We start from the raw sequence: 22,023 nt of genomic DNA on the forward strand, positions 1-22,023 counted from the left end.
CCCTTAAAGTAGCATTGTATCCATGGTTAAGCAAAAATATCAAAAGTGTCATATATCATAAACCATCTTTAGGACAGTTAAATGTGATTATTTTTTTTTACACACATGCAAGTCAGATAATAAAACAAATTAATGAAAGCATAGCTTGAAAATTAAACTAAACAAATAAAAAATAGAAAAAAAACTATTTAAAATGTCAATGCAGCAGACATGTATTCAGTATACTGACTAATGTATTGCTGAAAGCTAACAAAATTTTAGTCACTTTTCTCTTATTCTCTGTGGTTTAGAATTAATGATAAAAAAAATCTGTGAAGGCTGAAGCATGTATGGCTGCTAACTGGGCAGTTTCTGAAATATGCCCAATTGGATGGAGTGAGAAGAATTGCAACATTTATAGGAGGGACACAAATGAATACAGAAATCTACTTCTTATATAAAAAAAAATGTAACAATATATGCCAAATTATCATAAGCACATAACCAATTAAAATATAATGCTGCTAAAGTAAACCAATGTGTATATATGAGGCAAGTACCACTATAAAATCATCAGATAAATATAGTTGTTCAGATAATTTGCACAACTGATGATATTACAGAAAACTAAATTAGTAGAAACATATATTACCAACCGAGGATGAGCAGGGGGATAGAAGTCTCTTATAGGTATCACCTATTGGCATCACTAATAAATAATACTGAATATACTGCTTTCTAATTTTGGCTTCCTCCTTCATTCAGGCAAAGTTGTTTATGTATGTCAGCACTTTTAATACCATTATGCTGGCCATATGTGCTACAATATTGTATCTTAGATTAGGCAATTGGCTTTCGTTGCCTATATCACAACATATGAAGTCTGTAAACCACCATGATGCCAAATAATCTGATGAAAATCAATTGCATCATTATTGGCATTTTGGTAAATGCAGTGAGCAGGTGGCCACAGATTACCACTATTGGCCTGTGTGCACTTTCATCTTCCGACCTCACTAACAGGCACTGGTAATGCCGGCAGTAACCCAAGTGGTTGGCTCCCTCATGTGTGGCCATACTGGACTTAGGTCCGGCCACCTGGTGGTTACATCAAGCTTCAGGTTTGGACCACGTATTACATAGAGCTCTGCTCTGCTCCATACAGTTGTTATGATAATGAAAATAAACTGCATCTCTATGATATAAAAGTCTTGATGAAAAATATAAAACACAGTCTGTAATATAATAAAGTATTTAGCAACAGCTGCACAAGGGTATATACAAAAAAAAAAAATCATCTGAACGTGGAACCCCCCTGTAATTTTATAGTTTTATGCTTTTGACATGATTCTTTATATTTGCATTTTTATATTAATTTATATTACTCAGGAGTGCTATATTAATGCTGTGTTTTCTTCACCTTAGATGTGCAGTATGCATTTCTCTATAGCTTTCTCATCAGAATTAGCACCATTACTTATATTTTAGTATGGAATAATGCTATTCTAAGCCTCCATATCTTGTAGCATTTGCGCATCATTTTGGGCAATTTATTGGCAGCATTTAGTGATTCATGCAGTAATTCATGGAAAGGTAGCATTGTAAATCCATAACATTAGTCCCACTACAAAGTAAATTAGAAGAATGTCTACTTACATATCATCAGGGCAATTTTCTGGGGAGTCCATTTTCTGTCCAGAGCGTACATAATGTAAAACCTCTATGTTAGAGTATCCTTGGTAAGGTTGCTGCCCCAAAGTAAAAAGTTCCCATAAGAGAACACCAAATGACCTGAAGTAAACACACAAAAATGATTATTACGCTAGGTCATTCAATCATAGGGATAAACATGCCTAATATTAAAACATTTTTAAGAGTCAAGAGTAAAAAGTTAATATTATTAGCTTAATAAGATTTTATTTGATTTACTGTTTACATTTATATGTATTTCTTTGTTTATTGCTAGGAGCTCGGCATAATAAAAGGGGGGTAATAGATAAATTGTTTACAAGGGGATTCATTTGATGGGGCTACTCAGATGACAAGGGGTAGAAGTGATTCATTGCATTACAGAATTAATTTAACTTGGGAGCATAGCAATCTGCCAACAAAGCAAGGTTACTGATATTTTAGCACTATATTATGCCATATAACTTCCAAAAAGGTTGATGCTGAGTTGGGCATATGTCCTTTTGTTTAGCGTAAAATGTGCAAATTTGTATGCCAAAAAAAATGTTTATGCCGTATATAGATCTGACATTATGTAATACTGTGTAAATAACAGGTATATTACTGCATGCACTCATTTAGATAACTCCATCTCCCAGACTGACTCTGGGAAGTTCAACGGAAATTGTGTCGTCATTTGGGGAGGACAAACTACAGCCCCAGGCTGCTCACTAGAACCCCAGACTCCACTAGAAGCATGCAGATACAATTAGACACTGCAATAAGTTACAAAAAAAGCCAGCTAAAAACTAGCATTTTGGCGCCAGAATGAACTAGAAGGCTCCAGGAGATTCTTGGGCAAAAGAGGAGGAGCTAAAACAGACGTTTAAGTGAAGCCCTAAGCTGAGGTCAATTAAAATTTTGTGCTATATTTCATCAGCACTGCATTAGGGGTTAAACATTTGGTGTCAGCCAGCCTGTCACTACTGGGGGAGTGGTTTTCCAGGAGGGCATAAATTACATGGGAGATGGGGGCTGGCTCTCTCTTTGTCCCGGATGCCAGATACCTCCCTCCCGCCCGGCATAGCTGGTTATACTAAATTTAAGGCCTTGTCTTAGGTGAAGGCGCTGTGGGTAGGAGAGCAATGCAGTCAGCGGCTAATCGAAGGTACTACCGTTTAATTGGCTGCACGTCACTGCCCCTTTTGCAGTAACCTGACTCTTGGCCTCTGGGGCGGAGGATATACGGTCGTATACAACAATGTGAGTCCAGAAGGGGGCAGTCACGATGACGCCAAGTTAGTACCGACCAATCGTAAAGACTTGGGATCCGTAAAGTCTTGGGACAGCGGTATTGCTTCACTTTACGCTGTATTGGTTTAAAGTTTAGTCGTTAGCTGACTGCTTCGCTCTCGTCGCCATTCAGAGTTTTAAAATAAAATTCTTCCACAAAATAAATACGCCCCTTTTTGCCAAACTTATATCTGGTGTCCGTGTCGTTATTTTTAGATAAGCGGTATTAAGTGTTTAATCATTAAGGTATAAGTGCAAGGATAAAAGGTATTAGCACTGAACATTTTATGTTACAGGCTAATGGATGTTTTGCTGTGAAGTGTGCTGTTAAGGCTGCCTGAATGATGGAGGATCTTCCCACACAGAGCCACTGAATGCTATGGCTGAACTGTTGTCCTGAGGGACTTTTGTAACTAAACTACACTAAAAGGCAGTCCATAATGAAATATATTTGGAGAAAAAGAAAAAAGACTTGCTGCTGCCTATGAGAAGTCAGCATGACTCATAAGACAGACCATACTTGCCTACTTCTGCCTGGCTCCCTCCGGGAGATCACTGAAGAGGGATGTGGGGAGAGGAATGAAAGGGGTGGCGCATCATGAACTATGTAATTTTTGGCCTCGCCCCCAGTGACGTATGCCTGTTTGGGGTCTTTTTACAGTGGTAAAAAAAACAAAGCAGGCATTACGTCACTGGGGGCTGGGCCAAAATGTTCCAATTCACTAAGCCTCGCCCCCTCCGCCCATACACCTCTCCATGCCGGCTCTGAAGTGGGTATATGCGGGAGAATTGCGAGCTCTCCCAGAATTCGAGAGTCTCCCGGATTTTCCGGGAGTGTATGCATGTATGAGACAGACACATTTATGGTAAATTTGCTTTGCTATGTTCAAGTTCTTTAAGTCAAACAAGGGAGACATCAAACTGTGTTATTAAAACCTCTGACCAGGATATTGCTATTGAGAAGTTATGCTGCTGTCTAAAGGAAGAGTTTATTCCAGCCATATCTGCTCTATTTAAAGTTATCTGCATGCTGACTGAGTGCGCAAGGGACATAGAGAGCAATCATTTACAGGTGCAGATACATCTTTAGTAGTCAAATCACTTGCACGTGCATAAGGACTGGTGCAAATACACACTGCTGATGATGTGGCTGGTTGCCTGCACTAGCAGGATACTTCTGATTGGGCGATTGTGTATTCAACTATGAATCTGCTTTATTTATTGATAGTGCCTACATTATATGATTTTGTGGGCATATTTTAGAATAATATTTTTGCTACTGTCATTCATACATGAGAAGAAAGATTATGCCTGGTGTATTACATATTTATTGTGACCTCCTTCATCACTGTGTGCCCATTACATTGCGCCCTCCTTCATCACCCTGTTTTCCCTGCTGTCCCCTTCTGTTTCTGCTTACCTTTCTATGAGCTTCTTTCTTCTGTCTTCTCTTGTTTCTTCTGTCTCCTGTTTGGCCATGGGAGCTACATGCAGGAGCAGCTCTCTGCACCTCTCTGCGTTGCTCCTCACTGACAGTGTCGGGACGTGATGATGTCACACCAGACACTGTCAGTGAGAATGGACCAGAGAGGAGCTGGGGGCTGTTACCACATGTAGCTTCCATTGACAAGTGGAGAAGACAGACAGAGCAGAGCGCCTCTCCAGCATTGCGCTACCCAACTTGCTTTCCCAGCTAACCACGATTCCCTGGGTGCTCCTGAAGTGGGGCGGAGAAGTGTCGGCATGTCACACTGGCACAAACCTCCCCAGTTCAAGCTCTGCTCTAGGGTCCATATTTTTTTTTACCAGGGGTGCCAGTAAGAGACTATGGACCTGATTCATTTAGGGAATTAAAGCAAAGCAAAAGAGTAACTTTGCACTTTGGCAAAACCATGTTGCATTGAAGGGGGAGGTAAATTTAAAATGTAATGGCAGATAAATAGTTGGGGTAGGGCATGTCCTAGATCAAGTTTAAATTGCAGTGTAAACATAAAGCCAGTGGTGGAACTACCATTGGTGCAGCAGGTGCGTTGTACCAGGGCCCATGGAGATAATAGGGCCTGCTGCACGGGGAACTAGCGAGCTGTGGGCCCCGGTTCCCACTTCCTGCTTCCCTGCACCGGGGCCCACAGCTCGCATGTTCCACCTCTGCATAAAGCTATCAAGTATTTGTATGCTATATGAAAAAACAGCCAGTATTTAATTCATACTTACCAAATTTTAAGACCAGCTGTCCGGGAGGGGGTCCGTCGAGGGGGTGTGGCCACGCGTGAGGGGGTGTGGAACGGTTAGCCCCGCCCCCACCATCTACAACAACGGGGAGATGCTGGTTCCGGGATTTTTGCCTGCTCTCTCGGGAGTCCGGGAGAACTCCCAAAAATTCGGGAGTCTCCCGGACATTCTGGGAGAGTAGGCAACTATGATTTAATTTATGTGCAAAATAATAAACTGATTTGCACCGCTTGTATTGTAACATGGTTTTATTCAGGAGAAACTTTTTCTCATTTTGTTTGCCTTACTTTCCTTAATGAATCAGGTCCTATGTGTGAGGGTTCCCTATTAGGGTGTCACCAGCCCAGCCTGAATAGCAGTGCTGCTGGTTATAAACTTTTTAGGAGGGACACGCACATCTTAAATAAATAAATATATCTATATAAATAGATATACAGTACTGTGCTGGAGCAGTGGTTGGATAAGTGAAACTGAACCAGTGAACATTCAACGGGTGCTAACTAAATAATCTATTTAAGTGATTATTACGCTTTGTTTATAGTTGGACATAAGTCCATTTGTGTGATGTAAAAATGCATTTTGATACACTGTACATGCACCAAAATTTGAGCCCATATTACAGTTATGCACGTACAACCTCTTGCACCAGGAGAGATGGATTGGAGGTTTTCATATGCAAGTAAAGTACAGTATGGGCGTGCACATGTTAGAGATGTATCTAATTTAGATTCGAAAATAACTTAGATATACCTTTTAGGAGGTGCACCTTTTGAACATAGTGCAAGTGTACGGGTTCATGTTGATTGTTGATAACTTGTTCATATTTTGTTTAATATATCTATAAATAAATAAATATACATATATATATATATATATATATATATATATATATATATATATATATTGTGATAAAGAATAGCAAACACTGCACTGCTGAATCAATCTTGCTGTTTATTTGGGAAGTGTCAGGATAGCATAAACAGCAATCACACAAGCTCTCTCGCAACCCTACATCTGGCTAAACAGTAGTTCCCTCACTACTAGCCGGCCACTAATTGGCATCGGTGGTCCCACCCACAAATTCAAACAGTGTTTTTATCCTCCACCCGAGCACTACAACCGAATCCCAACTCAACAAACCAATTACTACACCCATGTGGTACACCTGTGTGTGTGTGCTAGAAGAAGTTTTAGGCAGGAGTGGAAAAAATGCTGCAAAGTAAGAATGCTTTAAAAAATATAAGCGTTAATAGTTTATTTTTCTCAATTAACAAAATGCAAAGTGAATGAACACAAGAGGAATCTAAATCAAATCAATATTTGGCATGACCACCCTTTACCAGTCTGATTCTCAGTTTACAGCACTATAAAATCTAGGTTGCTCACTAAATAAACAGTTACTACTACTCAAGCTTAAGTCCTGGGGGCAACTGAGTACTGTGGAACACATCAAGATTCTCGGAAATGGAACATCTCGAGAAGCTGCATTGCCCTTAACAACTGTGCAACTTTTCTCTTCTATCTTTGATAATTCTGGCTCCTATACTAACAATATGCTGATGGTGCTCAAATCTGTCTCTGTTCCTCTGATCTCTCCTCTTCTCAACTATCTTGTGTGACCAACTGTTTCTCTGTTATGAAAACATGGATGCCTTAGTGCTACCTAAAGCTAAACATGTCCAAAATAGAGCCTAACATCTTTCCTTCTCACTGAGTCACCACTTCTACTCCAATCCACCCCACCATCAATAACATCACAAATTCCTAAGTCTCCCAAACCCACTGCGTTTGGGGACACAATTGACTCCATCCTCTGCTTTATTTCTCCTAGGTGCATTATTTCATGTATCTCACATTCCAAATAGAACACACCTATCCCGCAATGTTCAACCACATTCACCCATAGATTGTTACAAAATGTGCTGCTGCCATCAGGTTGCTGATATAACTGCATGTGTCTGTATAAACAGATGCATTAGTGGAAAATGGATGCAAACAACTTTGAACTGTCTTATTGGTGAATGATTCTTACAGTGGTCAATTCCCATATGGGACTGAATGGTCAATATGCAATATACTCAGACACGTTTCAAGAATTGGGCTATCCATTTATTTTCACGCAAACTTAAGGATACAATTGTTATTCTCTATCAATATCAGTAATCATCTTGGCAGAATAGAATAAATGTATCCAAGCTTCCTCCAAAATATGTATTATCTGCCAATACCTTGATAGTGGTTTGCCAATAATGCTTCCATTTGAATGTGTCTTGTGCATTTCTCACCTAGAACTTTAACTATCATGTTAATCATTTTGATGATAATTGAACTGGAACTATATAACCAGCAACATTAAATAACTTTCATAGAAAGTTATTTTGTCTCATCATTTTATCAATTGGCTCATGTAAGGCAGTGTCTTCTTGAACTCTTGCTAGCTAATGTGGGTACTTAGTTAACTTTGCTGAAGATGCCCATAAGTCACAGTTGCAGGGTAGTCGTTAATCACTGCAACAAGATCAATGTGAGGTTGGTTGCTTTAAGTAAATGGGAGCAAAAATCAACAAGGCTTTCCAGTTATAAATTTGTTGCCAATGATAGCAAAGGTAATTATGTTGTGTAATAGGGAAGGGATCAGGAACTTCCCTACTTTCTACTGCATGACATAAAGTGGTAAGCATGCCATCCTAATTATTTACCAACATCTCCCGCATTAATTACCAAATGCTTTCATATATATAATTTTCCCACTGGGGCCATTATTAAGCCCTTACTCCCAGATGACAAGAAATTAGAGCACTAAGAACCCACTCTCCACCCCTCCCTTACCTGCTGTTAAGCTTAGGAGGCTAAAAGGGGCCCTTTGCAATGCAGGTGTTGGGCAATAAACTATGAGGTCTTAATTAATGTATTTTCTTTTATTACAGCTTTCTCCTCCTAGCTGTTGGATTTCCTTCTGACATTGAAAATAGGGGCAGATGACAGTAGAGCTGCCTGAAAACATACAGTGTCATATTTGAACTAATGTGATTGCACCCACCAAATACAAACTTAGCCACTAGCAATGACCAATTAGAATACAGTGTCACGCACCTTCACATCACATAAACAGTGTGTGCTTCTACGGCTGTTCTCCAATCTGGACACAAGATAACCGGAGGCATCACCTGACACTATTACTGAATATTAAAATGATATTACTGAATTCTACAGATAATAATGGCCATGTTATTAGCTTCTACTATTAATGGATACATTTATGTGACAAAAGGGCATCTTACTGTGCAGTACATACTACTGGTGTACTTAGAACAGTATACAGTATACGTGTAGAGACAGATTTTGACAGATCCCCCTTTGACATCAAATATCACCTTTTTGCTGATGACACTCTAATCTATATTTTCTCCCCTGCTCTCTCACCCTCCCTCCTATCCTGTGTGTCGGACTGCCTATTTGCCATCTCCACCTAAATGGCTGGACGCTACTTCAAGCTCAACCAAAACTGAGCTTATCATCTTTCCACCACCTAGCATCACATACCCTCCTCTGATTTTCCTTAATGCAGATGATGTCGTCCTCTCCTCTGTTACCCACGCACGCTGCCTGGGGGGTCATCATTCACTCCGCCCTCAGTTTCACTTCCCACATCCAGCCCCTTGCGAATTCCTGTCACCCCCATCTCCGCAACATTGCAAAGATTCGTCCTTTCCTCTCCCTGAATGCAACCAAGACCATGATCCATGTACTTGTTATCTCCCATCTTGATTACTGCAATTGTCTCCTTTCTGGCCTGCCTGATAAATATCTGTTTCCCATGAAATCTGTGCTGAGAGTGCTGTCATGACTACCAACGTTCCTCTTTAGCTATGCCTCTCTGCAAGACCCTCCAGAACACAATTGAAGTTGCTTACCCTGACTTATAAAGCTCTCTTTACTGCCTCCCCCTCCTACATTTCCAACCTTGTAAAGAAATGCTTCCCTACTCGCCCACTGTGTTCTGTCAATGTCCTTCGCTTCTCCTCATCACCTATCCCCACCTCTCCCACCTTCACAACACTTCACACACTTCACACTCCCACTTTCACAACTTTGCCACTGCTACTACCCACATTTGGATCTGCCTGCCCCTCACAATCAAACTTAACCTTGAATATTTCAAATGCTCCCCCTACCTGGCCCCATTCTAAGACAATTCCTTTCTCACGCTCCACCTGCACATTTCACTCCATCTCATTGGCTCCATTTACTATCCTTATCCTCTTATTTTTGACTCTCACAAGTTTGTCCCTCTCTACCTCCTATCGCCTCATCTCCTTTTTTAATGTTTCCTTTGTTATAGTAGTGTCTTCTTATATAGTTGCTTTCTCTTTAGTTACAGATTATATTTTTTCTCTTGTCCCTTATTTATCTGTATGTTTTTTTGTATATTTTTTGTTGATTGTGCGGCACTGCGGATTCAGTGGTGATAATAATACCCTCAAACAGTGGTCATGTATCTTGAGTACAGGGTGTGTGCTCTTATTCAAGGCATTATATATGGTTTTGAAATAAAGGTGTATTTTTTCATCATCATCATCATCAACATTTATTTATATACCGCCGGCAGATTCTGTAGCGCTTATTTTAGCTTTCAATGATTTTATATCACATTGTGATACCAATGCAAAGGCCCTAACTTGAGAGAGCACAAGAAATACACCTAAAAAGGCGTAGAAACCACAAGATATTCATTTTTTGTCATGGCAAACACACATTCTGTTACTTTTCCATGTATATCTTATGTATGTGCTTTATTTGCTGGCTGCATACTATATCAGGAAATATAAGCAGACTCAGAATAATGAAGACAAAGAGGTGTATATTGTTAGACAGAAGGAGACTAAGAAGGTATTCAAATGTGCAAAGGCACAAGTTGAAGAGAACATGGCCCAGTCAGTAGGTAAAGGTGACAAAAGTTTTTTAGGTATAGTGAAAAGAGAAAAACAAAAGGAGGAATAATAAGACTAAAGATAGAGAGTGAGAGTCTTGTTGAGGGAGACAAGGTAATAGCAGATCATCCTAATAATTATTTTTGCTCAGTGTTCACTATAGAAAAAGAGGGGAATGGGCCACAGTTAAATTGCAAGTATATTTATAAAAATTAGGTAGATACAAGTACATTTACAGAGGAGAAGTTCCTATCAGATTGAATAAATCATTGGGGCCAGATTATTATTATCCTTTATTTGTTAGGCGCCACAAGATTTCTGCAGCGCCGTACACCATACAAACAGTACACTATACAGGGTGAAACAGTACAAAACAATAAACAAAAATACCAGTACTTCAGAAACTCCAGGCAGGTTAAAGCAATAAACACGGAGCAGAAGAACAGGTAGGGAGACAGGAGGGAAGAGGGCCCTGCTCATTTGAATTTACATCCTAAGGGAGGGAAAACAGAACAGACACAAGGGGAGCCAGATGAGGCAAGGGAGTGAGCGAGTGGAGGATTTTCAGTGCACGTTTGAAGGAGCACAGAGTCGGAGAGAGGCGGATGGAACGAGGTAGGTCATTCCAGTGAGGGGGGGCTGCACGGGATGGGATACATCCAAAGGATATTAAGAGAGCTTAAAAGGGTGTTGGTAACACCATTAACAGAAATATTCAACCAGTCACTAGCTACAAGAATAATTACGGAAGACTGGAACAGAGCAATTGTAGTCCCACTGAACAAAAGTGGAATCAACTACCAACCACTGAGCCTTACAACATTAGTAGGGAAAGTGATGGAAACACTTTTAAAAGAAAGTGGTGGAGCAGATGTGGAGCAGTGAGAGTGGAAGATCAGTCTTACAGCAGCGTTTAGGATGGATTGAAGTGTGAATATATGGGTGTCGGGAATACCAGTTAGCAGGAGGTTGCAGTAGTCAAGATGGGAGATGGATAAGAGTTTTGGTAGCAAATTGAATAAAGTTTTAAAGGTGGAGTCAACTGGACTGGAAGAAAGTCTGGATGTGATAAATAAAGCAGAGGGCGGTGTCAAGTGTAAGAGAAAGGCAGCGGGCTTGAGAGGCTGAGGTTACTGGTGTTATTTACAGTGAGGGAACATTTATAATATTTATAATGGAACAATCATTAAGGCCTTACGCACACAGGTACACAACATGATGTAATACCCTCAGTATTAAGCACAGTGGATGCCTTATTGCCACCCATGTGTTTGATGCTTTAGACCTAAACTATAATGAATACAATAGCGCTCTATCCCTCAGTTAACTTATTTTATAATCAAGAAGTGGTGAGAAAACTGTACATGTCACAGATTGTAGAACTCACCAAACATCAGAGCGAGTAGTAAATATGCCATCAATTAGACTTTCAGGCGCCATCCATCGTACTGGAAGGAATCCCTCCCCTCTCTTTCTGTAGTAATCACTTTTATACACATCTCTAGCAAGACCAAAATCACCAATTTTCACGGTCCTCTCTGGGTTGTTGTACTCTTTCACCGAAACTAAGCAATTGCGAGCAGCCAAGTCTCTAAACAACATATGATTAAAACCTGTTAGGAACACTGAGTATTCATTCAACAAAATTTTACACTAACTTAGAATAAAATGTTAAAATGCTGCAAAATGACTTACTGTACATCTTTATGTATAGCATAAGAATATAAGCATGACGTTTTTTCTTGGTATTACCGCTCAAATATTCCCCAATTTTTTTTAACTGGCCATCAGGTTATCCTGTTCTTTTGCTTTTTATAGGCCATAACTTATTTATTTTGGTCAACAACTAAATAATAGGCCCAGTTCTCTTATGTAGCTAAAATATGCAGTAAAAATAAAGAATAACATCTGTCTGTACATCTGGTAAATTATTATGGGAACACATTATACTTCTGCCTACGTGGAAGGGCTCTATAAACATTGCTTCATATTTATAGGGGGTGGAAAAAACTGGGGCATCCTCATCTCCATGCCCTGTACTAGCTGCACTCCCTACAGTGACAGTAGTTTTACCCCTGCTTCACACAGCATTCACTGTTGCTTGATAAGAGTCCAGTGTGGATTGAAATCTGGCTGTTGCACTTGGGCAATTATGAATTTATTTCTGATGAAATCCAGAGGTGCTTTCACTATTAGATCTCTCTCTGAACTTATGTAATATTCCAAGGTAAAGCCAAACACACCTAATCATAAACCATGCCTGGATTTGCATACACAACACCCATATTAATTTGGCTTCTATAGTTTTGAAGCTGGCTTCTACATTTTCTCAAGCCTTGTCTAAATGTACACTGTTTGCATAGAAAAAAACATGTTATGCAGTAAATGACCGCTGTCCTTCTCCAAGATTAATGTAACGCCCATCATGTATGAAAACTTTGGGCACCTCTGTCCTACATAATCAAAATATAATCAGGTAGAAATACACCCGCCAGGGTAGATAAAACAATGAGCACATCAGCATTTGTGTGATATCATTGGCCAAAATTAGGCTCCATCAAAATCATTTTATTTAACCTGCCCATCAAACAATCAGATTGGGCCAGTTTGACCATAATGAGCGACAAAACTAGAGACAAATCCGGTCATTAGAAGGAGGGTGAGCCGGCCTCCATCAGTAGTCACACGTGGGGTACATTTTATATTGCACCACAAAGTTTCATATGAAGTGAACAAAAATTTAGATAATAAACATCTGGATTATTTTTGCTCATTTGCTGAGATAAGCTGAAAATCAAATTTGCCTCACACAAAATCATTAAAACTATTTCAATTACATTTTCAGTTAAAAATGATTATTTTTACTTTGGCTAAAAAACTTTAACCTGCGGTACCTGTGTACAAAATGCATTTTCTCAAGATAGACACAGCCTCTGGAAATATCCAATGACATATCTAGAAGATCCAGGGGGGACAGCATTGCATCTTGAATCTAAAAAATGTAAGAATAAGAAGAATAAAACCCTTCTATCTCCCTTTGACAGACTACGTTGGAATTATCTTAATACCAGTTTTCCATGGCTGCTTCTACATGTGATTTATGACTGTGATTCTGGAGTGTCTAAAGGTTTTTGTTGAGCTTGTCAACACTAAGCTTTGGGCTTCATGACAGCCCTAGAGTCATCTCATTTAACTCAAGTTACACTTGAGTTCAACTCAAACTGCAAAAACATAAACAAAATTCAAACATAGGTTGTTTTCTTTAAAATTAACATATTTTCAATTAAAATCCTGAAATTAAGTCACATAAGAAATACCATATTAAATCACCAAGCAATGTATAAGTACATATTATATTATTATTTGTTTATGTAAACTGCATAAATTATTTGTGAATTTTAGAATACTTGACATTGCTTATAGTTATATAATTTTATACTTTGGATGATTTGCTCAGTTGATTAAAGGGTATAAATAGTGGTATGCAAGAGCTTACAAACTTCGGATTATGTAACCGATATAAAAAGCAATAGTAGACACCAGTGGCGCACGCAGGGGGGGTTTCTGAGTCTCCAGAAACCCCCCCTGCGCTAACTAAGTGGCCGCTATAGCTGCACTGTCCTAAACAGCAGCCGCGGCGCTGTCAAAGAAGCGTCCGCGGTTGTGCTGTAGTGTATACAGCACCGCCGCGGACGCTTCTTAGACAGCGCAGCGGCTGCTGTATAGGGCAGCGCTGAAGAAACGGGGGGTGTTTTTTTTTTGGGTCGGGGGGGAAACCCCCCCCCCCGACAATCCTCCGTTCGCCCCTGGACACGGATGGACATATGGGGCTAGATTTACTAAGAATTGTGTTTTTGGCGGCGGTTTAGAACTGCCGTGCATGGCCGCGTTTTTCTGGTGGTTTTGGTGACCAAACCGCCGCGTTTACTATTGGGCGGCTTAATGGTTCAATTTGAAAGTACCAAATTTGTACTTACACATTGACAGCTGTCTCACACTTACCACTGAATATTCAAGGTTGCACATGAGGAGGACACACTACTCTCTGGTTCCCAAAAGCAAAAAAACATGGTAAAATAAAAACAAAATAAAACAAATTGAAGATTAACTAACATTTAAAAAAAATAAAAAATAAAAAAATAAAACATAATTTAAAGTTCAATGGGACTTTTTCTTATGTTCAGAATGGCAAAATAGCAGAAACAGTATGCTGTTTGCTCAACCCCGCCATTCACAAGCACCTCTTTTATTTTGGCCGTTTGAATGGCGGTTTTCCACTAGATTTACAAACCCCTGCTTAGTAAATCCGGCTGTTTGTATGATCTGTACTGTTAAAACCGTCATGGCGAGTAGAAAAGGGGTTGTTTTCAAAAAACACAAATCTGGCCGTTTAAACGGAGGTTTGCCCTTTAGTAAATCCGACGGCTTTAAAACCACTGGAAAAGACGCAGAAAACCAACGGTTTCACACAAATTAAAATTACCTTACTTTTTATCAGTTGTGTAATAATAGTGGGCTAAAAGTGAAGATTGTCACTTTAATCGTCATTAGCATTGTCCACAGGATAGAAATAATTAATTTATACTTTCACAGAAATAATTGGAAAACATGTTGATTGAGGCAGCCTTAGTTTACCTCATTATAGGCACAAAGCTATGCCAATGAATGGAATACACTATTTGTACTTACAAGAGTATTTCCTCGAGCTCCTCGCAAGTATGAAAGCAGATCCCCGCCATCCATTAATTCCAGGATAATGTACTGAGGCTCATTAAAAAGGCAAACTCCAAGTAGCTTCAGGATGTTTGGATGATCAAACTGACTGTATACAAAATTATAATCAGACCTTTATGTGATCACAACTACGAATGACAGTAATAATTAGAAGGACAGAAAAAGGGTGAACCATGAACATTATTTACACAGTACTGTTTTATTATTTATTTATTTTTTTTATCTCTTTCAGTAGTTAACTTGCACAAAATACTCTGATCTTCAGAATAGTTACATTTTCATTAATGGAAAAGCAAAAATGACTTAAATGTTCTAAAAATATGCTTCCAGTAATATTCTAAAAAATGTAATCATTTATATGGTCTAGGATGAAGAATCTAAAATTCTCTATCGCTATCACAACTAGGGATGAGCGCACTCGGATTTATGAAATCCGAGCCCACCCGAACGTTGCGGATCCGAGTCGGATCCGAGACAGATCCGGGTATTGGCGCCAAATTCAAAAGTGAAACTGAGGCTCTGACTCATAATCCCGTTGTCGGATCTCGCGATACTCGGATCCTATAAATTCCCCGCTAGTCGCCGCCATCTTCACTCGGGCATTGATCAGGGTAGAGGGAGGGTGTGTTAGGTGGTCCTCTGTGCTGTTTAGTTCTGTGCTGTTTAGTTCTGTGCTGTTTAGTTCTGTGCTGTTTAGTTCTGTGCTGTTTAGTTCTGTGCTGTTTAGTTCTGTGCTGTTTAGTGCTGTGCTGTTTAGTGCTGTGCTGTGCTGTGCTGTGCTGTGCTGTGTTCTGCAGTATCAGTCCAGTGGTGCTGTGTGCTGTGCTCTGTCCTTCTGAGGTCAGTGGTGCTGCTGGGTCCTGTGCTGTGTCCTGTTCAGTCCAGTGGTGCTGTGTCCTGTGCTCTGTGCTTCTAAGGGCATAGTTATTTCCCCAATATTCCCCTGTGTTTAAAAAAATAAAAAAAAGTTTTTTAAAAAAATACCAAAAACTACTTTAATTTTTTTTAATTACCACAAAATTTGCACAACCAATCCTGCAGTATAAGCCCATTGGTACTGCAATATTACCAAGTTCACACATTCAGCAGTAAAAGTCCAGTGGTACTGCAATATTACAAAGTTTACACATTCTGCAGTATCAGTCCAGTGGTGCTGTGTCCTGTGCTCTGTCCTGCTGAGTTCCGTAGTGCTGCTGGGTCCTGTGCCGTGTCCTGTTCAGTCCAGTGGTGCTGTGTCCTGTGCTCTGTGCTTCTAAGGGCATAGTTATTTCCCCATTATTCCCAAGTTCTTAAAAAATAAAAAAAAAGTAAAAAAAAAAAAAAAATTAAAAAAAAAAAATATATAATAATTATAACCAAATTTGCAAAACCAATCCAGCAGTATAAGTCCATTGGTACTGCAATATTACCAAGTTCACACATTCTGCAGTATCAGTCCAGTGGTGCTGTGTCCTGTGCTCTGTCCTGCTGAGTTCCGTAGTGCTGCTGGGTCCTGTGCCGTGTCCTGTTCAGTCCAGTGGTGCTGTGTCCTGTGCTCTGTGCTTCTAAGGGCATAGTTATTTCCCCACTATTCCCAAGTTTTTTAAAAAAAAAAAAAAGTAAAAAAAAAAAAAAAATTAAAAAAAAAAAATATATATAATAATTATAACCAAATTTGCAAAACCAATCCAGCAGTATAAGTCCATTGGTACTGCAATATTACCAAGTTCACACATTCTGCAGTATCTTGTGCTACATATAATGGAGACCAAAAATTTGGAGGATAAAGTAGGGAAAGATCAAGACCCACTTCCTCCTAATGCTGAAGCTGCTGCCACTAGTCATGACATAGACGATGAAATGCCATCAACGTCGTCTTTCAAGCCCGATGCCCAATCTCGTAGTACCGGGCATGTAAAATCCAAAAAGCCCAAGTTAAGAAAAAGTAGCAAAAAGAGAAACTTTAAATCATCTGAGGAGAAACGTAAAGTTGCCAATATGCCATTTACGACACGGAGTGGCAAGGAACGGCTTAGGCCCTGGCCCGTGTTCATGACTAGTGGTTCAGCTTCACCCACGGATCTTAGCCCTCCTCCTCCTCCCCCCCCCTACAAAAAATTGAAGAGAGTTATGCTGTCAGCAACAAAACAGCAAACAACTCTGCCTTCTAAAGAGAAATTATCACAAATCCCCAAGGCGAGTCCAAGGGTGTTGGTGGTTGTCAAGCCTGACCTTCCCATCACTGTACGGGAAGAGTTGGCTCGGGAGGAGGCTATTGATGATGTAGCTGGCGCTGTGGAGGAACTTGATGATGAGGATGGTGATGTGGTTATTGTAAATGAGGCATCAGGGGGGGAAACAGCTGATGTCCATGGGATGAAAAAGCCCATCGTCATGCCTGGTCAGAAGACCAAAAAATGCACCTCTTCGGTCTGGAGTTATTTTTATCCAAATCCAGACAACCAATGTATGGCCATATGTAGCTTATGTAAAGCTCAAATAAGCAGGGGTAAGGATCTTGCCCACCTAGGAACATCCTCCCTTATACGTCACCTGAATAACCTTCATAGTTCAGTGGTTAGTTCAGGAACTGGGGCTAGGACCCTCATCGGTACAGGGACACCTAAATCCCGTGGTCCAGTTGGATACACACCAGCAACACCCTCCTCGTCAACTTCCTCCACAATCTCCATCAGATTCAGTCCTGCAGCCCAAGTCAGCAGCCAGACTGAGTCCTCCTCAATACGGGATTCATCCGAGGAATCCTGCAGCGGTACGCCTACTACTGCCACTGCTGCTGTTGCTGCTGTTAGTCGGTCATCTTCCCAGAGGGGAAGTCGTAAGACCGCTAAGTCTTTCACAAAACAATTGACCGTCCAACAGTCGTTTGCCATGACCACAAAATACGATAGTAGTCACCCTATTGCAAAGCGTATAACTGCGGCTGTAACTGCAATGTTGGTGTTAGACGTGCGCCCGGTGTCCGCCATCAGTGGAGTGGGATTTAGAGGGTTGATGGAGGTATTGTGTCCCCGGTACCAAATTGGGTACCGGGGCCACCCCACTATGCAGTCCAGATACTTGTTTGGTGGAATTCTGACACGTGGAGGGTTTTATTATTATTATATTGTGTGGACCACTCTATCTATACCACACTACAACTCTATATACCACTCTATTTCATACTTTAATTCTATTTCATACTTTAATTCTATTTAATACTTTAATTCTATTTCATACTTTAATTCTATTTCATACTTTAATTCTATTACTAATTACCATAAAGAGGAACAAAATAAACCAATTTTACCAAAAGTATAATATGACTTAGACTTACAAACACTACACTTGAAAGATCGTGCCTTTAAATGAAAAAGTCAGTCTTCATTGCACGACTATGTGCAACAGGCACAGTTTTTTGGGTTTACAAAGTCAAACAATAACACTTTGACCCTGTCTGTCTGGGATCTCAATGACGAATTGTCTGTACCATGTTTGGAGGAGGTATTGTGGCCCCGGTATCAAATTGGGTACCGGGGCCACCCCACTATGCAGTCCAGATACTTGTTTGGTGGAATTCTGACACGTGGAGGGTTTTTTAATTATATTGTGGCCTCGGTACCAAATTGTGTACCGGGGCCACCACACTACGCAGTCAAGATAGATAGATGCGTATTGCGTATCATAGATAAAGTACATTCAGTGGTGTGGGGCAAATTGAAAAATATTCAAAATGCACTGACATTATCAAAAACAAGAGGTTGTCACACGCTAAAACTCCAACATGTATATGATGGAGAGGATGGAGGAGCAGCCGTATGTGTAGTGTAATGCAGATCTGTTGAAGGTTTTTTATATATTTTATTGTGGTGCCCAGTGCCCACTCCTCTACGCAGTCCAGGTACATTTATTGGTGCGATTCATAAAAGTTCAGGGTTTTTAAGATATTGTGGTGACCCACTCCTCTACGCAGTCCAGGTACATTTATTGGTGCGATTCATAAAAGTTCGGGGTTTTTAAGATATTGTGGTGACCCACTCCTCTACGCAGTCCAGGTACATTTATTGGTGCGAATCATAAAAGTTCAGGGTTTTTAATATATATTGTGGTGACCCACTCCTCTACGCAGTCCAGAAAGATACCTTGTTGCAACGTTTTGGACTAATAACTATATTGTGAGGTGTTCAGAATACACTGTAAATTAGTGGAAATGCTTGTTATTGAATGTTATTGAGGTTAATAATAGCCTAGGAGTGAAAATAAGCCCAAAAACTTGATTTTTAAACTTTTTATGTTTTTTTCAAAAAAAATCCGAATCCAAAACCTTAAATCCGAACCGAGACCTTTCGTCAAGTGTTTTGCGAGACAAATCCGAACCTCAAAAATAACGAAAATCCGGATCCAAAACACAAAACACGAGACCTCAAAAGTCGCCGGTGCACATCCCTAATCACAACCACGAATTTAACCCACCATTTATTTTATTACAAACCTGCTATTACTACTAGACTGATGGACTGTATTCACAAGCTGTGTGTCTCTATAGAATCACAGTAGTACTCTTTTTCCTGAAGCTACACTGGAAGGCCATCAGCTTCACCCCAAAAATGAACTACCCTTTATGTTCAAGGATACACCAGTTCACTATTGGATGTGAGCTAGGTGTTTCCCAGCTTACTGTGGGTGTGAGAGTAAATGTGATGTACAGTTTGCAATGTTAGCCTCCTACGTATGGGAAAGGCATGACCACAAATCCTATACCACTAGCACTAAAATGGTTAAACATTCACAGGTTTGATTAACTGTAAATTCCAGGAGACTAACTACAAAATCAACAGACAATTAACACTGTCCCATAATATTTTTTTTTATATTTTCCGACATTTCAAACTTTATAATGTCTATACCCGCGTTAAAATGCGTTTTTTCCACTGACTTTCTATCTCTGTTTCAGACCCTTTGGGGTAAATGTATCAATCTGCGAGTTTCCGGCAGGTTTGAAAAGTAGAGATGTTGCCCGTAGCAACCATTCTAGCTGTCCTTTTGTAGAATGTACTAAATAAATGATAACTAGAATCTGATTAGTTGCTATGGGCAGAATCTCCACTTTTCAAACCCACCGGAAACTCGCAGCTTGATACATTTACCCCCTGGAGTGGGCTAGCCTAGGTCTCAATATTTGTAGGCTTGTGTTATTGCTACCAATGAGGATCTCATGAGGATCTCAATTTGCCTACTCCTCTATTTCTTCTTTTTAGCATCTATTCTTTATCATAAAAAAGTCCTAATATGCTTCTTTTCAGCATGTAAGGTCCTAATGTGCTTCTTTTCTGAAGGTAGTGTAGATTTATAAAGTTATTGGGGAACTTCTGCAGATCCCTTGATATACAAGCGAGTGGGGGATGCATAGTCCATTTTATGCACAAAGGAGTAGAATTTAAATGAGGTTTTAATAACTACCTGAACTGAATAAATCATGTTTATGAATGTTGACCAGTCCTGGTCTCTCGCTCAAACGACCAATTAAGGACTTTTAATTTGGCACATACATAGCTTTGGTATAATAAAAATGGGGGCAATTCCCGAACAATATGTACATGAGCAGTAAATCATATCAACACATTCGACATTAGCCTTGTTTGACATATTATTAATTAGACAATGAAAGCAGAAAGCTGGTTGGTTGCTATGGGTTACTTACAATTTACACTTTGCTAGTAAATTGTGTCCACTTCATCTATTACCCTTTCTCTTCTGATTTGTTTTTAGGTTTGTTTTATTTTTTGATCTAAAATTTATAACTATAATACTTTAGTATTCTGCAATACATTAAACACATATATTAAAGGAGTTAAGCTCTATGGCATAATATGCGTTGTGAAGCTAAACGTGACATTCAGAACCCAGCATCTAATGACAGTGCCACTTTGGATGATTACAGTGTAAGACAAAATACCTCATCAGATGCGCTTCCTTCAGGAATTCCACTTTTTCCTGGTCAGTTGCATCACTCTTTAGAGTCTGCTCAACACACAGAAAATATCCAATAGTCAACAACAATCACATAATAAATTCATATATGACTTAAAACAGTAAACATCATAGTGTCAGCTTTGGGTGTAGGTAAAAGTAATGTATATATAATGCTGTACATACAAACATAAATACACATTAAGACTAGAGCTAATGGTGATAGATTTACATTATACAACTTGACTAGTGAACAATTAAATGATTTGAATATTGCCATTCAAATTGAGATATTATGGGCCTTATTCATTAAGGAAAGTAAAACAAAAAAATGAGTAACACTGCACCTTGGCAAGACCATGTTGCATTGGAGAGGAAATTTAAAACGTGATGGCAGATTTATAGTTGGGGTAAGGCATGTTCTTGATCAACTTTAAATTTCAGTGTACAAATAAAGCTATCAAGTATTTGTGTGCTACATGAAAAAACAGCCAGTATTTAACTTATGTGCAAAATAATAAACTAATGTGTACCCGTTGCAGTGTAACATGGCTTTGTCCAGGAGAAAATGTACTCATTTTCCTTAATGAATCAGGCCTTACGTGTCCAAAGTTAAAGATGAAATTTCAAACTTAAATTTCAAGTTTTTTAAAAAAAAATACAAAACACTGTACAGTTATTCAAATAGTACGACATACTTCTGTACTAAATAAAATTAATTCAACACAAAAACAACAGCAAAATTGCACGTGGCAATTGCAAACTGCTGCCACCTCTAAAATACACTTCTATGGAGCTATGCAAGACATTCAAAAACAAGACGGCTGTAGCATCATTATTTTGTCATTTATCTATTATATTCTCTCCTATATAATATTATTTCATTGCATGTATGTAACAAATGTGTCAGCATGTAAAGGATACTCTTGGAAAACAATATGCCTCAGGCTGTAGAGATCTTTTTTTTTCATATTGATGATTGTCATACCAAGTCAGTTTTTTTTCATTACATTTAAACTAAAATTCTATTTTCGGGAATAAGAAAATCCAGTGGAGCAGCTGCTAATTTGCAGTAAATTTGCCACATTTAAAGACCACTAAAGCACAATATTGAAATGTTAAAATATGAACCAAGGTAAAATATATTGCTCAGTTTTACCCTGAAATCCCACTGCAGCTCTAAAAAAGTTTTATGTCCCTTCCTCCTTACAGACTGTTGAAGCTCATCACATCTCTT

General features: G+C 39.4%; 1 protein-coding gene across 1 annotated transcript in view; it reads right to left on the reverse strand.

The window, feature by feature from the left end:
* The window catches only part of ROS1 (ROS proto-oncogene 1, receptor tyrosine kinase), a 245,980-nt gene that overhangs the window by 67,960 nt on the left and 155,997 nt on the right, over positions 1-22,023 (reverse strand). The window contains exons 36-40 of the mRNA XM_075200923.1: positions 20,773-20,837; positions 14,793-14,925; positions 12,998-13,095; positions 11,491-11,694; positions 1,636-1,770 (exon numbers count right to left, since the gene is read on the reverse strand). Coding sequence (XP_075057024.1) covers positions 1,636-1,770; positions 11,491-11,694; positions 12,998-13,095; positions 14,793-14,925; positions 20,773-20,837 — 635 coding nt within the window. The remainder of the gene's footprint in view (positions 1-1,635; positions 1,771-11,490; positions 11,695-12,997; positions 13,096-14,792; positions 14,926-20,772; positions 20,838-22,023) is intronic.

This window comes from Mixophyes fleayi, chromosome 3, assembly GCF_038048845.1.
Source record: "Mixophyes fleayi isolate aMixFle1 chromosome 3, aMixFle1.hap1, whole genome shotgun sequence".
In the NCBI taxonomy this organism is placed as follows: domain Eukaryota; kingdom Metazoa; phylum Chordata; class Amphibia; order Anura; family Limnodynastidae; genus Mixophyes; species Mixophyes fleayi.